The sequence below is a fragment of the Solanum tuberosum genome, unplaced genomic scaffold (assembly GCF_000226075.1).
Source record: "Solanum tuberosum cultivar DM 1-3 516 R44 unplaced genomic scaffold, SolTub_3.0 scf00003, whole genome shotgun sequence".
Classification (NCBI taxonomy): Eukaryota; Viridiplantae; Streptophyta; class Magnoliopsida; order Solanales; family Solanaceae; genus Solanum; species Solanum tuberosum.
In genome coordinates this window covers 3,990,727-4,009,112 of record NW_006238929.1, presented here as the reverse complement: position 1 = coordinate 4,009,112, position 18,386 = coordinate 3,990,727, and the positions used below count along the sequence as shown (strand labels likewise).

Below are 18,386 nucleotides of genomic sequence, written 5' to 3'. Positions count from 1 at the left end.
TTCGAGCTATCCAGTATTTACTGAAATTCAGTCATAACTAGTTAACTACTTAATTCATTGGGAGTAGCATAATACCGAGTTGGACTAGGGTTTCAGCGTACCCATATAGTCCCAGAACTACGAGCCACGTAGGTGTAAGTCCCCTCTGTGGGCAACATCATTTTAGTGATCACGCCATCATGCTTCTATACCTCTGACATGGTATATTGGGTCCTCTCGATGGGGCGTATACATCGGACTCCACATTTAGCTCATGTGGTTTTATGTCGGTTATTAGTAGCTCCCACAGTTCAGTCAGACTCTATTGCATTGACCATATTTCAGTACAGTCAGTATTCAGTCTCAGCATGTTATAAATTTGGTCATTGCATCAGTTAGCTCAGTATTCAGTATTTTCAGTATCCATATCATGTTTAGATTATTTCATTGCTTTATTGCTTTGTTCAGTTATATGTTATTTCAGCTTTACTCTATCCTGCATGCTCAGTACCTTTCAAGTACTGACGCATACGTGCGCTACATCTTCTCGTGATGTAGGTTCAGGTTCTCAGCATCCAGATCACGCTTAGATCGATTCCCGATCTTCAGTTCAGCAGCATCAGTGGTGAGTCCTCATTCTTCGAGGACTAGTGACATGTTTATCTTTATCGCTTTTAGTCTTTAGTTTCAGTTTTTGCTAGATCTAGTTGGGGCATGTCCCAACATTTCTAGTCAGTTTAGAGGCTTATATCAGACATAGTTAGATTCAGCTTAGTGTTGAGTAATCTTCTTTGTATTAAACTCATCAGTTTTCATATATCTCAGTTATAGTATATGGGTATTCCCCATCATTTCAGACTTACTTTATGATTTAGCTTCCGCATCAGTTATTATTATCTTTAGTATGCTCATGATCATGCCAGCAGGGTTAGCTTGGGATCACTTGTGGTCCTAGGTCCCGTGTCCGCGTCTTGGGGGTAGCTTGGGGCGTGACAAGCATACACATGTTGTGACGAGCTTATATACGACTATCGGGTGTAAAATGGAATATACTTGAAATGCTAGATTTCAGCCTCACATCCTTCATCTGTGTTTTGATGAACTAAGCATAATATTATGTCTTCTGATGAATTTAGACTTATTATATGCCAAAAAATCATGTGCTATCTCAAAATCTATTGAAATTCTCTTTTTGAGCATTGATATGCCTTTGTAATATTATCTATTTATGTGCTCCTTATTTCTGATATGTTATTGTTGTGGAGCTCTGATATGAACATTGTGGAACCTATGAGTCTGATGTTCAGATGTTGTTGGGATCGTGTGAGTGTGGTGTTTAATATTGTGTGGACTGTATAGTATGAGTTGGTATAGAGATGTGGGACTATTGAGCCAGATTGAGAAGGTAACATGTGAGGACCATAGAGTCCGTCATTTGGAGGACCAAAGCCCCTCCCAAGGTCCTATGTTTCATCTGGATAGTTCTTCATGAGGCCAGTCTCACTCAGGACAACCGCAGGAAAAGAGGCATGACAACAGTCCATAGATGCTTCATGTGCCAATAAGCTTATGAGACTAACAGCATCCATTTCTTCATTGCCCAGTGACTGCTGAATTTTGGAATTTGTTTTTTTGCTATTTTTGGTTTGAGTTGGGTCATGCCTCTGCTAGTTTAAAGGATGCTTACATTAGTTGGAACTCTTGGAAAGTTGATAAATTCATCAGACAAGTTCATAAAATGATCCCTACTTGTATTTTTTGGTGTGTGTGGAAGGACATTTAAACAAAAGGTGCTTTGATGGATATCAACTTCAATCCCCCAACTTAAGACCAATTGTCTTTTAACTTTATATAGTTGGGATAGGTTAGCCCCCTAAGAGTCTAAGAGTCTAAGACTCTAATGTCAATCTTTTGGACTTTGTAAGCTCTTTACTCACTGCATAGGACACATGTAAATGAGCTTACAATTTCACAACTTCTGTAACTATCTAACCTGCATCTTCTTGATGTCATTTATACCATCTCTTACTTTATCAAAAAGAAAAAAAGGACCATAGAGTTCGTGAGATCATATAAATGATCATGTGCATGTGTAGATATGAGTCCATCCCTCATGAGTCAGTGACTTGGTACCTCCCTTGCTGTGTGCACACTGGGTTGTGAAATGAGTTGGCCAATGAAGTTGAGAAGAGGAATTATGTGATAAAGATCCTACCTTTACTCCTTTTCTTGATTATTTCCTTGCTTTAATTCATTAGTTGTGTTGAATCTGCCTACTTGGTTGACTTGAACTGTGACAATTTCTTAATTGTTGATAATTGTCAAGTACATGCTTCTATTTGTCCTATTGCTCTTTTTCCTTTATATTTGTTATGTATTGCACATGTAAAGGTAAGTTTTGATTATTTTTTCTCAAAGTAACTCTCGCCGCTACCCTTTTGAGAACGGTCAATGAGACTTACTGGGTACACGTTGACATTCGTACTCACACTACACTTGTTGCACTTCTGTTCATTTTTTAATCCCAGTTTCAGCGCAGCTCGTGAGTTCCAGCTTTGTGGCGATAGTGGCCACTATGTCCCTTATCTTATTGTTATTTCTTATCTATTGGAACTCTGAATTAGTTGACTCTTGTACTTTCTTCTAGTTATTCTCGTGACAATGCGACACCTGGTCTTGGAGATATTAAGTATTATGCTTTGGGATTTATAGCTTCCACACTTGTATCAGATTCATTGTCTTTTATGGTATTTCATATGTTAAGACTTAATCAATGCTTCCACGTGTATTGGTTTTGGTTAATTATTACTAGGTTCGCCTGTCTTGAGATAGTCGGGTAGCATCACGGCTAGGGAGTAATTTGGGTCGTGACATCAATTATTCAGCAATCTAAATTAGTTCGAGTCAGCTCTATGAATACTCTTTATCAATCATTCATCATAGTTGTACTCTTTTTACACTGATCGTAATCTTTTGCGGCCCTCTTCCTTTATTAGGGGACTGCCTAAGCTTGCAAATCCCGTATAAGTGGACTTGTTTCTTTCATCATTGAAACAGAAACATTTCTGAAAAGACAACTCAAGATGCAGAATAGCTTCAATCCCTGCTTCAAGCCGCACAAAGAACATTATAGATGTTTCTTTTCTTACCTAGTATGGTACAAATAGTTTCACTAACCGCTAAAATGGTAAATACAGTTCAATGAGTTTTATATTAGAACAATTCAGTTGGTATGGAACACCCAACGATTAAGTTGCAAAATATCCTGATATTCATCTGGTTTCAGAGCAAGTTGAATAGCAAGATCTGAATGAATACTGGTTCAGAAGATTTAGATGAGGATAGTATAAACTTATGTTTGGCAGAAGAAGAAAAGGCAGATGTTGCACTTAAAAGGTACAAGCATTAAGTAGACAAAGAACCTTACATTTATGTTGTAGAACAAGGACAAAACCAAATGTTGTGCTTCAATAATATCTCCAGGTCCAGTTAAGTTCAGTGAACCTTGTCCATGAACTCCCAAATTTGCGTTTGATTGTATCACAGAGGATCCCTAAAGCCAATATGTTTTGATGGGTAACAAACAAAGAAAATATAACCAAAATGATAAGAGTAGGGTAAAGGAATGAGTTACCTTTAGCACCACTAAATTGCTCATTTCAAGTAAAGATGTTGCAACAATTGCATCACCATCACCATCTATAAGCATCTTTGAGTTCAACATCAACTGGATTTTGACAGACATTCGTAACGACCCATAGATCTAGAAATTTGTAATCTATTAAATATAACACCAACAAATATGTTCTAGAAATAAATTGAAAAGAGAAAGAACAATTAAAAAGAAAATTTGGGGTGTGCCTCTTTTTTTTACTGGAATAAAAAGAGGAGGGTAAAACACTAGAGAACATACTTGCCTTAATTACTGAGTCACTCATCAAGAGCTCTTCAGCCAGCAATTCAAATTCTGATAAAGCATAATGTACAAGCCCAAAGGACAAAATGGCACCATGTGATAAACTAAGTTGTCCTCGAACCTAAATGACAAGTAGCATATCAACTTCAAATACCACCAACTAAGATTAACACTCAAATCTAAATGCATGGTGGTAGAAGGAAGCCAACTAGAAACTAAGATATCATATTCAATTTTCAAATTACGAACTTAGACTTCCCTTCCTGGACCATAATATGTACCTAACAAACCAGAAAGGCATAAAAAGGAAATAGCAGTAAGAAAGACAAAAGACACCACGGTCATCCAAGAAAAAAAATACAAAAGGAAGTGCTAAAGGACACAAAAAGAATAGGGAAGTTGTGACACTAGTGTTTATACAACTTCTAGATATTCATACCCATTCTTCCCAATGGGGTTGAAAAACTGAGCTAGGAAGAAATGAACCCACTTTTTGGGTGTCTTTATTTTGTTTTATCTATTTAACAACTCCGTTTAGAGCCAATAATTCATTCAATTGATTTTTACACATACATTGCTTCCTTAGGGATTGGCTACTAAAACAAAACCACAACATGCCCAAGTCACTCAAAAGTTTTAAATGAAGAAAAAGTCTACATATGGTCAATGGGCAGTCAACTCACTGCTTTGACATCTGTCAAATCCCAAATTCGTTCTGACATAGAAGCAAAACATCCTTTGTTGTAAGTAGAAGCACTTATTCACAAGAACAAAAGATATGAATGACCTGTAGACGACTCCAAAGTAGAGGAACAGTAGCTCGTGCATGATCTTGAATATAAATGTTTGTCCAGAGAGGGTGATTAGGAAACTCGAAGAGAAGCGTATCAGTATCTGTTGACAAGTTGTGATTGTTAACAATGAGTCTTCGAGGAACAGCATCATAGAACGTCCCTGCAGCACCTGCATTTGTGGGACAGCCAAAACTACTTCCCCCTGTCAAACAACAAAAAGGAAAAGTACTGACACAGTGAGACCCTACCCACAATACGACATATTCAAATACAGTCATCATGGATAGGGAAACAAAGATACCATGATCCACAAAATTCCAGATGTGATGTACAAATTATCATTTTAGGTCGAGCAGAACCAAGATAATGTTCTCAACTTTTTTATTATAAGGTTAAATAAAATTCCATTAAATCAATATCCAGTGGATGCAAATGATTTAAAAAATATAGCACAACTAGTACAGAATATCTTTTCCTAGCAGCTCGAGGAGCTAACAAAGTTCTAATGAGAAATAACATCAGAAGAGTTACTCGAAGCAAAAGGATTAAGTGTCTAGATTTTTTTTGAGAATGAAAGTAAGCATCTACATTTTAGTGTGTGCATGGGAGTTGAAGTTCCTTCAAAGGATCTCTTCTTTCTTCCATTCTATTTGCTCCAAATAATACGCTGAGGTATCATCTTCCTGATGCATCTGGTGGATTTTCCAACTCTGAAGCCATTCCAAATGACTAACTTCCTTCACACTCCTTGGCATTGCCCAACTTATACATAAATACTGCTGAACAGATCCCCCATATTCCTGGCTACTGTACAGAATATAAATAAATGGTCTATACTCTCACTATCTTCTTTAAACACGTAACACCTGCTGCACGAAACTATTCTCCATTTCTTTAATGCTTCATGTTAGGTAGGGTCCTTGAACTGCCAACCAGCTGAACGATGCTACCTTGGTAGATGATTTGGTTCTCCACATCAGCTTCATAAGCCAATCTTGCAATCTTCCATGATATTGCCTCTGCTGGCCATTTGCTCATACAACTCCTTGCCTGTGAAGGTACCCTGGCCTTGGACCCCCATATCGGTCTATCCTTTTCTTGTTGTTGCACCTGAATGTCTTGAATTTTGGCCATAAATTCCAGTATCTCTTAAATTTCCCAGTCATGGCATAAATCTCCTGAAACTAATGTTCCAGGAGTAATTCTCCCGGAGCTGCTTTACTGACACTTTAGGATCATTAACAAAACCAGACACTACCTGAGATTCTTCTTTCAAAACCCTGTTTCTATTCCATCTGTCTAGCCAAAATAAGGTATTTTCTTCATTATATACCTGTATTTTCACTTTGTCATTAAAATCATCCCATAGCTTGCTTATATGTTTCCATAGACTCACATCATGTGGGACTGCTGTTATTTTAGAGTGTCAACAACCCTCTGCGCAATGTTTTATCTGGCACTACTCTCCTCCACAAGGCCTCCTCATAGTTACTATATCTCCACAGCCACTCCATCAATTAACTTTTATTGTGAAGTATTAAGTCCCTGATCGCTATACCTCCCCTTTCCTTGGGCAAAATAATCCTTAACCAAATGAAACTTATGTTAGAGAACTATGCCCTCCCAAGGAAAACCTCCTCCTTATTTTGTCCAGACGAGGAAGTACCTTTCCTGGAATTGGGAAAAATAGGATGAAATGTTGTCCAACACACTATTAGTCAAAAGTTATTCCCCGCCCAAAAATAAGAATTGTGACTGCAATGTAGCCAGTTTCTTCTTAAATTTCTCAATTATTCCCTGCCACACTGACGTGATTTTATATATCTGTCTCACAATGGCAATCCAAGATATATGATAGGGAAGTACAAATGCTGAATCCCAATATTTCTGCCGGCCCCAACACATTTTTTACTACATTTACTGGATGGATGACTGATTTGTAAAGATTAATGAGTAATCCAGATTTTGTATCAAAAATAATGAGTAGCAACTTAATGTATCTCATCTAACTTCGCTCAGCACCATAGAATATCAATCTATCATAAGGAAAAAAAGGTGGGGAACAGTGATTGTATCCCCTGTTTTGACCCTACATAAAGCCCTTAATCCACTGATATTGGGTGGCTTTCTCTATCTTCTATTGATAGCTTCCATAACAAGGATGAAGAGAAAATGTGACATAGGATCGTCTTGCCTCAGCCCTCAAACCCACTTTGTGCAGGAAAAAAAATCCCACTGGTTGTCCATTAACTAAAATGGGATTTCTAATTGTTCTGACACAGAATTTTATCCAGCACAGCCACCTTTCTCAGAAACCCATCTGCTTTTTTATGAAGTTCTCCAATATCCATCTGTTGCAATGTGCTAAATAAGAATCACCGAATTGACATGGTTGTCTGCCTTCTCCACATCTAGTTTACATAAAACACCTGGTTCCCTTTGTAAACCTCCAATCCAGCACCTCATTGGCATGAGGGATTCACTTGTAATTTGCCTTCCTTCAATGCAGATTGCTGCGCAGAAACCAAATTCCACATCACTCTTTTCAACTTCTCAACTAGAAGTATGTACATAATTTTATACACACTTCTAACAAGACTATTGGTCTGAGGTGTATTAGCCTTCAGCACCTTTATTTTCTTGGAACCAAGACCATATGAAGAGGCATTGCAAGCTCTGAAAAACTTGTAGGTTTGTTAAAAGTAGTTCATATCTCTGATTAAGTCCTCTTTGATAATGCTCAAAAAAAAAAAATAATGCTCCAAGTTTTTTGGTAAAAAGTCAAACTGAAGCCATCGGCCCCAGGGCTTGAGTTTTAACTAGGGCATACTTGTGAAATACAACCTGAGATTTTCTATCAAACTTTTGAGCAAACACAACATGGAAAAGATACCCTGTTGTTTATCAGCCATTCTCTACTGCCTTTGTCACATAATATCACTTTTCCTCCCTTGCTTCCTTCTGCTTTGATTTCTGCCCAAGAAGCCCATCTATTTCCCATATTTGCCTCACTAAGGAGTTTGAAAAATCCCTAATCATTGTCTCTTGAAAGTGCAGAATATCGCGGTACTAACATTTTAATGTCCCTCCTCTTGTTGGTTTGTTCAACGCCCTATTATTCCAACTCAAAATCTTCATCTTCAATGAATTATTGCTTTGCACTTCTTCCCCCTTGTTACTATCAGAATTCAGACTACAGTGTGACTTTTTTTATTTCAGTTGATTATTCTTCTTTTTGCTGGTTGCTCTGGGCTCAGGTTCTGTAATCTCTGAACTCTCCGTTCCTCCATCTTTAAAACTTTCCCTATATTGGGTCTCTTCTATGTGGAGCCTTCTTTTTTCAATCCAGACTCAATCTAGGGCACTTCTGTCATCTGTGGCTCAGTTCACTTACTCTCTTGAACCGTTCCTATGTCCGTCTTTGAACCAGATGTTGGCTAGTATGCAGTTTAGTTTTTTACAAATTTCAAATCTCTTCCTCCACGTGTACCTTTGAGTCAATACGCCTATTACCCCTTGACCGAAGTTTCTGGCACAATGGTTCACTACTCTGTCGCTGATGAACACCCCCTTGCAGGGAACTGTCCTTTGAGCCTTTTCGATCCTCGTCGACTCGTCTTTTCTTGATTTTCACATTGTATTTCCACCCATTGACGACGATACCCAATTTTCTTGGTGTATCACCATTGGTTTGCTTACACATACTCGAGCCTATTTAAATATACCAACCTTTTTGTTTCTTCATCACCCCCAAGTCCGACTCTAATGGCTCAGAAGATAGATTCGGACTACACATGCAATGGCATTCCCTCTACAATCATCCATTGGTTCTTGCACTTCTTCGACTATGTTTGTCATCTGTGACGACCATTTCAGGATTAATCTTCTCCCATTCAGTACCGACACTCCCTTGCCTTAATTATTTTTCTGCCTCATGCTTGGACGGGAACTCAAACAGAAAACGACCATCCTGTATTTAACGGACCTTGATTCATGTCACTACCTTACGCAATCTTTAAAACCAATCATGTAGTGTATGCCAGTTATTGGGATTAAGCTTGTTTAAGGCTCCGACCAGACATATGCTCAAGTTCTCCATCCTTTTGTCTATTGAATCGATTTCCACCTCTATCTCTTCTTCTTTTTCTTCTTTATTTTTGACCAGTTTCACTTCAATATCCAGACACTATTTCACTTCTGTTACTTCAATGAATGACTTTGTCTTCTACACTACACTGTTTTCCGACTCTCTCCACAAAATTCAGTAGTGTTACTGTTATATCCATCCATTCCACTCATTTATCCGTTCCTGGATTATTACTAACCCCTAATATTTCCCAACCAAGAATCTAGCCTTGCATATCTTCCAAATCTTTTGAAGCTTCAGTAAGTATACACATAAGATTGTACCTTCCTTCCCCATCTTCCACCCAGATTTCCCTTCCCCTCAGTTGCTTTCATCAACCTCACAAAACCACCTTATATTATCCTCATCAGCTTTGATTCTTCTAGTAAATCTTCGTTCCTTTCCACAAGTCCACCAGTTTGACGGACTTGGTGCCAACCACGAAGAATGTTCCGTCTCTCCATTTCCACCTGTAAGGGAAATCAAAGGCATTTCTCATTGCCATAATCTAGGTTTAAGCTACTCTTCCCTTTGATGATCTCTCATGGTAGGAATTTTCGAGACTGGAGAAGAGAGAGAATAGGTAGACTCATCAGAGAGAGGTCAGAAATGTTTAATGAGACTGACATTTGATCATAATTTTGATTAAATTATCTATGTAGTAATGGAGTTGAGATTAGTTTTAGAATAGATATGATGAAGTTGTCTGTCGAATCTATAAACGATGCAATGCATGTCTCAACTACTCTGCACAAATAAATAACTCTGGTGAATTTCGAGAATTCAAGTGACTAGTCATGTACAAATGGTGAAGGTTCTGATTGATGTATAACAAAAAGAGTAAAGTTATGGTTTTCTCACAAGTACTGGGATATATGGAAAGGATAAGAAGATATTTGAAGATCTTCCCTGTGACCGTAGAAAGATTGGCAGCACTATATTTGAAAGATATACCTCTTGGGATTGCAACTTTCTGAAATGCTCATATTTTCTACTTTACCGGCGCCGTTGAATCAACCTCCCACGCGTCTCCCAGGAGATCATCACCTTCGACGAGATCTGACCACGCGCCGGCATGAGCCTGTTCTAGCCAGTTTTTTGGTGTCTTTTTTGTTCACAATCTACTCATCTCATGATTTTGAGACAACTCATATATTTTTTACAAGTTTCCGATATGTTTTCAATTGTTCCTTTTCAACTGAGGTCGCCCAGATGTCCAAAGCAATCCTTACCAATTTTCTTGCAGATATCTTCACCAAGTCTCTCACTGGTCCTCGTATTAATCACACCTGTAACTAGCTCGGTACATATGACTTGTATGCACCAGCTTGAGGAGTGTAAGAATAGGAGTAGGAACAAGAATAGTATATAGAATCCTACTTGAAAAATGATTGTAACGTAGTGTCCTAGTTGGAAAAAGAGTAATGTAGTGTCTATAAATTGGGTCTCAATGTAATAATGTACATACACAATTCACTAATATTTTTCTCTTATATTACAGACAGAAGTTAAATGTAGACAATGCTTTAAAGTAAAGGGGTAGATCTGGCCATTTTCCCTGAAATAAAAGCTCTAATCTATGCTAGAGGGAGAAAGAGAAACTAGAATAAGAGAACAGAAAACAGGCCCTCACATAGTCCCCAAAATTGACACAAAAAGGAGGTTCACATATGTGATAGATCCTCAAAATTAGACTTCATACACCAAAAATGTTTTCTTAAACAAAGGTATTTGTGCTTGGAGAACCTAATGAAAACCTTATACCTCCTAAGGAGGTCCTACCATAGTGTAAATGCTTATTAGTGGGAATTTCCTAATTTGGTCGTGCTAAGATTTGAAAAATAATAACAAATGATCAGTGATTAAATTTTAGCTTATGATACACACTTATCCTAGTAATTCAAAGCAATTCCATTTAGCTTATTTAAAAAAAAGAGGGAATATCTATGTATTGACAAGTAGAAAACACATTGGGAAGAGCTATTCTGTGGTTCAGCGTCAGGAGAAGGAAAGGATTCTAGAAGGCTGGACTCTTGAAGAAAATTTGCTGCTAACTTTCAAAGTGCATCAAGTGTTAAACACTGGACTGGTCTAAAGTGACAGGAAATCTCTATACCTCGGGTAGGCAGATGAGTAGATAGAGTGTGGCTCTAAGATTGCATTTTGATTACCGAAAATCCTTACCCTCCAACATGGGCAGGCAATTTGCTTTTACGCTCTTTAGCAAAGACTTGCAACAAGTTGGAAATCCTTACCATCCAAAATGGGTGGGCAATTTGCTTCTACATCATTTAGTAAAGACTTAAAACCTCGATTTATGCAGTCTTCCTTCACATTCATATTTGGTCCTCTAGGAGATATGCATGACTTCTGCATCTCTCTGCATGATTGATTTGATAAACAAATCAAAGCTGGCAAAATATTATTAATGCTCTACTACTGTATATTCAGTTGAAGCATAATTGATTTGACAAAAATGTTGCAGCTTTGAAATATTATTAATGCTCTACAACCTTATATTCAGTTGAAGATTCCACAATATTATAATACTTAAAACCCTATCCTCAAACCAAAGATGGCTTTCATACAAAGCAATATTCTCAGAAAACACGACTTATGAATCAATGACAGAGAAGTATAAACTCTATTTTTTACTAGTCATACCATGAACAAAGAACTCTGAGTCGTCATGCCTGCTAAAAACTTCAACAGAAACTCTTCCACCACCTCCTCCAGCAAATCCATTGCCCCCAGAAGCACTTATTTTGCCACCTCCTATCCTGCTTAGAAAGAAAGTCAACTTTGAACACATGATACTACCTCAAAGAGATATGTCCTCACTCATCGGATAGCATAACTTAAACAATACCAAAATGTAGCATATAGGGAGACTTGTCATAAAAGAATGACAATCCACACTAGAATTTTAGAGGGTGTTTGGATTGGCTTATTTTTAGGTCCAAAAAGTATGAAAAAAAAGAAGCTAAAAGTTGGGTAATCCTAACTTATGGCTCTTAGCTTTTATCTTATAAGCCTTTTTTAAAATCCAATTCAAATACCCTCTTAATCAGGCAATCAGTGTATTAGATAGACTGAAAGTAGAAAAGTTTACTGTGGACACTATATTGTGATTTTCTAAAAGTACAATAAGAAGGCACTCATATAATCACTTGATAATGATTTTTGCTTTGTTGAATTCTTGCAAACCGCCTCACATAAATTAAATTGTTAGGGACTAGTTATCTAATCAAGTCTTAAATATGCCTCTCACCTGTCAGCCTAAATATTTTCTTTGGCGAAACATGTGGACATATTCTGTTTTTGGCTGGCATGAAATCAAACTTAAGACTCTACCAACTTTAATAAAGTGGAAAAGGGTAGAAGGCCGGGCCCACCACCTCTGAGTTCCAAAAGTTACGGTTGGCCCAAAAAGTTGGCTCCAGATGAATTTCTCGAAAGTCAAAAAAATATATTATGTGAAATAGTTAGAGCATTTTTTCCAACACATTAAGAGTTTGGATGAAGTGGTTTTTAAATCTTTATAGACCCCTTAGTATGTCAATATCCGGAGGTCAAGAATGACCAAAAATCCATGATAAGTTTTTTAAAACACCTCATCCAAAGTTCAACTGTTGAGATATGCTTATCAGTGTTTTTTATTAGTATATTTATCAGTATTGTTAAAGAATCTCTTAAGGTCTGTTTTGTTTATACTTTGAAAGTTGCTGTGGAACAGGTTAAGCGCTTTGTTTCACTTAACCACTGCTTTAGCAAACATGCATCCTTGCAAAAAGTCTAAAACATCAAAAATATCTTCTGTTTGAGCTAATAGTTTTTGCTCACACCAAAAATAAAAATAGGCCTAAACAATTCATATTAAGAATCTGTAAGCTGCTTTGGCAATGGGGCAGGGCGGGACGGGTTTAAGATTGTGCGGGGCGGGTTGAAGTGGGTTTTTTTAAAATTAATGTGGGGCGGGGCGGGGCGGGTTGCGGGTATATGTGATTTCATGTGGGTTCAAACTAATTTTAACTTCTTACATGTTATAAGAGTGATAGAGCATTATATATTAATATAATTTCTTTAAAACTACTAGATAGTAAATGAAAATGGCTCAATAAAAAATAATAAAATTTCTTACATGTTTCCAATTGACCTCTAAAAAATAAAATTTTAAGTCACTATCCTATTAAATTAATGAAAAAATGAATTTATTTTTGTGAATTTTATTTTTATTATCAAACTTAACTAGAAAAAGAAAATATTAAAAAAGTTATGCGGAGTGGGTTCATGCGGGGCGGGGTTGGGGGGTTGAAAATGAAAAAAGTTGTTATGCGGGGCGGGGCGGATTAAAAGTTCCTCTCGATCCGGACTGACCACCAAATACAAGCCGGGACAATCTTCCATTTCTCCTCCTTTTTACTTACCATGCCATCCTTGTTCCAGCATCTTAGGACACACGCTATGCTTCCAGGTTTAATCCATCTGACCCCTTTTAGGCATATAAACATCTTCCATAGTTGGTCTGTCCACTTGCAATGCAAAAAAAGATGGTTGATTATCTCAGTTTGTTCCCCGCATAGAAAACACTCAGCGACTAATTGATGACCCCTTTTACTTAGAAGCCAAAGATTCCTTACAAAGTTAATGTAACACCTTAGCACCTAATAGTCCTGAACGAAATTTTGGTGAACCACGGAAGGGTTCACGAACAGTGAAAGGAACCACGATCCGTCGACATGCTCGTGGTTCACACCCACCCAGAAGTGTGCTGGACCACGGGACCCTTCATGGGCCGTGGGAAGGCTCGTGGATGTGAGGCAGAGCCACCACGATTCAGGCATCAAACCACGGAGCCCTCCACGGGCCTTGGTCTTGATGACGGGCCGTGGATGGGTCTGTCGTCCTGATCCAGTAGACCCCCAGCCCAAGTAAAGAACCACGGTGGCCTTCACGGTCCGTGGTCCTTCACACGGTCCGTGGTATGGCTCGTGGATGGACCTCCCAGAACCAGTAGACCCTGGCCAAGAACCACGACCCACTTGACGGGTCATGGTCCCTTTGACGGGCCGTCAGTGGCTCTGTGGAAGGGCCTCGTCAGCTTTTAAGTCAGGGTTGTTTTGGTCCCGTGGTATGGCTCGTGGATGGACCTCCCAGAACCAGTAGACCCTGGCCAAGAACCACGACCCACTTGACGGGTCATGGTCCCTTTGACGGGCCGTCAGTGGCTCTGTGGAAGGGCCTCGTCAGCTTTTAAGTCAGGGTTGTTTTGGTCTTTTCCCCTATGCATTGGGCATTAAACTACATCGTTTAATACCTAAACTACGTTGTTTTACTCAGCTTAAGCCTAATAATCTAGTCAGAACCTAACCAAAACCTTTATTCACAAAAAATCATCCAAACTTAGAGCGAAAAGAAAAGAAAGAGGCGCCAGTTTTCCCAAGAACAGTCAAAAGGTTTGCTTCAAGTTTCAGCCTCAAAATCGAAGGATTTTTCCGTAGATTTCGTTACCAAGTATGTGGGATTTCACTAGTGAGTTACTTTCATCCACTAGGTCCCTAGAATTTAGCCAGTCCCTTGATTCTCCATATCTTATTAGACTTAGGGTTTTTAAAACTTGGATATATACTGTGATTTAGCTGTGGTAGTATCTAAATCAACATAGCATGTTTCTTGGAAACGTTGTTTAGTTCCTTGTATGAAACTCAGAACCCTAGTTTGTATAAATTCTCTTAGTTCATGGATTATACTTGCTAGGTCAGTTAAACTGCCCCAGATTTCGAATGTCACATTATCCGTACATAAATGTTGCATTCATAGATTGCATGTTAGTATTTTGAGTTATTCAGTATTCCAGTTACATTTGTGTCATATACATATTCAGTTGGGAGTAGACTTAGCACTGAGTTGGACTAGGTTTCAGCGTACCCTCATAGTCCCAGAACTACGTGCCCCCGTAAGAGTATAAGTCCCCTCTTTTGGGCATCAGATTAGTGATCACATCAGTCATGTCTTTATACCCCTAGCAAGGTATATTGGGTCCTCTCGATGGAGCATATGCATCGAACTCTACGTTTAGCTCACGTGGTTTTATATCGGTTAATAGTAGCTCCCATAGTCAGACTCTTAGTGCATTTGACCGGTTTTCAGTATATACTTCAGAATTCAGTTTAGCATGTTCATGATTAGTACTTGGTCATTGCATTCAGTTCAGCTTTTCAGTTATGTTTTCAGTATGTATATTCTTGCTCAGTTATGCCTTGTTTCAGCTTATATATATGTTTGTTCAGCTTAGTATCTATATCCTGCATGCTCAGTACATTCAAAGTACTAACGCACGCATACTCTACGCTACATCCTTTTATGATGTAGGTTCAGGTACTCAGCATCCAGATCGCGCTTAGATCGATTCTCGGTCCGCACTCAGCAGCTTCAGTGGTCAGTCCTCATATTCCGAGGACAATAGACATGCTTTCATTTTAGTCTTCTTATTCAGTTTTCAGTTTTGTTAGAGTTAGCTGGGGCATGTCCCAACAACTCAACTAAGTTAGAGGCTTTTTCATACATAGTAGTAGTATCGGCTTGACTTGTAGTTTCTTCTTCTTTTTCTCTAATTAGAATTCTTTTTCAGTTTCTAGGTCGAAAAAGGGGATAAAGTTTTTCCCCACCTCTCCTAGGAAAACAAGTTGTATTCCCTCATACCTTCCACACCTCTTCAGAAAAACTCTAATTTAATGAAGGAAGCATGACCCCCTTAAATTGAAACTCAATAAGAGATGTTTAGGCTTATATTCCTACTAGTGTAATTGAACCTTCAACCAGCAACTCTGTGTTTAAAATAGGGATTACCCCTCCAAGAGGATTAACAATGTTTTTAACTTCCCCTCTACATAACTCAACCTCCCAACTCAACGGTTGGCAATAAAAGTCTCTATCACTAGAACAAGAATCAATTGTCAAAGAAGACAGAGGGACAATTTATGATGGGAAAACATGCATACCATCTTCAGACAAACATAGTTGGCCTGTAAAGTGTAAGGCGAAGTATAAGTGAAGAAAATTGTACATTGTATGGTTAGTTAAAAGCTAAACCCAACCAGTTCCCTATATAAACAGGTACTGGCTGGTAACCAGCAAAACTTCAGAAGTGACATGCTACAGTCAAACTGCACTAGTAGTGTAGAAATCTTCTGTAATGTCAGCATATATAGACGTTAAATGAAAAATAGTATACTCAACAAAGAACAAGAGAAGTTTGTATTATATTACATTTTCTTGGACTTGATGTAAATACTGCCACCAGAGCCACCACCTCCTTTGATTCCAGCATCCCCTCCATCAGCCAAAAGAGTTCCACAAGCATCGAAAACGTCGTTGACGTCCAACCAGATCTTCCCACCCCCATTACCTCCATAATTATCCTCCTTATTAGTACTCTGCCCTTTACTTCCATAGCTGAAAGGTTGTTCCAATGACTTCCAAGAATAAGTATCTCCTCCCCAAACGTCTTCTGGGAGCTTCTTATTATCCATAACACAGCTGGCCCCTCTACCCCCATGGCCTCCACCACCACCCTGATAATCCTTAGGTGTTCCGGTTGATTGCTCCGGTGGGTCACCGGCTAATCCCGTTACATTTATGAGGGACCCACTAATGAAACTCGCATTTCCTGCCACTATATACACCGAGCTAGCTAAAATTCTGGCATTAGCCTTAAGCTTAAGGTCTCCGGTTATGTTAATGGTAATGGAACAAGAAGGAACCTGGCAACTGAGAAGAACCCCTTGAAGAATAAACAAATTTCCTGTTCCTTCAAGGTACACATCACGTGTGAAATTGACGTTGTAATTGAGCTGACATGTTGTGTTGAGTGAGCCAATACCTTGCAATTCATGGCATGTGAGTGAGGGAGGGTGGGGTGGTGGAGAGGGTGGTGGTGGTGATGGGGGTGCATAGTCGGCTTTGAATGGATCGGAATCGAAATTGTAATCAAGAATTGAAAAATCAGAAACTGATGCTGAAACAAAGAAAAAGCAAACGTGGAAGAAGACGAAAAGGTAAATCAATGTAATGGCCATAATATATATATAAACTCATCAGACACGAGAAATAGAGGGGAAAGTAATGATTTCTGCAGTGACAAAATAGCAGAATTTGATTGAAATGGAAATATAATATATGGGGAGAAGAAGAGAACAGGTGGAGGAGAGTAAAGGGGCTTGCGAAGAGTTCGGTGGAAAGAGAAAAAGACAGGATGACACCTGCGCTTTCCATTTTGTTTCTCTTTCGATGAAAATTGAAATTTGCCATGGAGATGGACCATCAACAAGCTTTCTCACCTCAACACAACTTACTACTTTATAATGTCATTATGGACCCACCTAGTCTTTTCTCTTATGGGGCAATTTCATCTAACTGATTAGTTAAGACCAAATAACACAAAGCGCACTATTACTGTATGTTAAATGTCACACGAGAAAATTAAATGAAAGGTACATAAGTCTTTGGTTTTTTGTGATACTTTGACCAAAAAATGGTCAAATCCACTTAAAAAGGTAATTAAGTTACTTTGGGACCAAATTAACATTTTCAAAACTTTCTAATCTTTTATAAAATTCAAAAAATCACTACATTTTAAACTTTCTATTTAAAAAGAAATATTAAAAGAAAATAGAATTTCCTCTCTTCTTCTTCTCTCCAACGTTCTTCTCTTCTTCTTCTTCCTTAGAAAATCCGATCATTCTCCCCCATTATCTTCCTCCTCATCTCCGGTCGTCACTCTCTCTCTCTTTCTGAAGCGAAGGTCGTGTTCGATTTAAAACAGGTAAGTCATTTTCTTGAAAGATTTTACAATTTCGAACAACACACTCTTGATACTAAGTTCTTTTCTTGAATTAATGAACAAGAAATCGCTCTATAGATGTGAAAAATGAATAATGGTGCAATGGTACATATTATTTTTGTTTTTGAAAGAAAATCGACAAACCCAAAAAACCCTAAATTTTTAGGTAAATGTATATGTGAAGAGTCATTTTGTTGTTGTTCAGTGAAGAGTCATTTTTGTTGCTTTTGTTCTTCTTTTTGTGATCATTTTGTGTATATGATTGTAGAATTTTAGTTTTGTTCAGTTGTCCAACATTTTGTTCATCTTGTGACATATGTTGCAACATATTGATGATATGTTGGTACATATTCCAACATAGTTATCATATGTTGGAACATGTCACCTATGTGTTAGAGCAACATAATGATCATCTGTGTCAACAGAAGATTCATCTGTGTCAACAAAAGGTACATATGTAGCAACAGAATGTTCATTTGTGTCAACATAAGTATAAATTGTTACCCTTATTATTTTATAATCAGTTGTAAACTCTCAAACTTTTTTTTATTTACCTTGTTGATAAAATGTCACAAGGAGCTTTATCTGTGGCAACAGCTCAATCTTTTGCTAGTGTTGCTTCCTCGTCTAACATCAAATGCTCTTCTTGTTGATGTGAAGGATGTGAGTAGCAACACGAATATTTTATTATTCGTACGTCTAGATGAAAATGTTATGGTTACTACCATT

At 38.1% G+C, this 18,386-nt stretch overlaps 1 protein-coding gene across 2 annotated transcripts in view; it reads right to left on the bottom strand.

Moving 5' to 3' along the window:
• The window catches only part of LOC102604884 (uncharacterized), a 40,245-nt gene extending 23,077 nt beyond the window's left edge, over positions 1-17,168 (bottom strand). The window contains exons 1-6 of one of the 2 annotated variants that reach the window (XM_006338130.2): positions 16,085-17,168; positions 11,480-11,595; positions 4,683-4,891; positions 3,897-4,016; positions 3,614-3,742; positions 3,407-3,532 (exon numbers count right to left, since the gene is read on the bottom strand). In XM_006338130.2, the coding sequence (XP_006338192.1) occupies positions 3,407-3,532; positions 3,614-3,742; positions 3,897-4,016; positions 4,683-4,891; positions 11,480-11,595; positions 16,085-16,893 (1,509 nt within the window). In that variant the 5' untranslated portion in view covers positions 16,894-17,168. The remainder of the gene's footprint in view (positions 1-3,406; positions 3,533-3,613; positions 3,743-3,896; positions 4,017-4,682; positions 4,892-11,479; positions 11,596-16,084) is intronic. The other variant, XM_015305989.1, reaches the window with a different exon arrangement.
• Between the last annotated feature and the right edge of the window lie 1,218 nt (positions 17,169-18,386).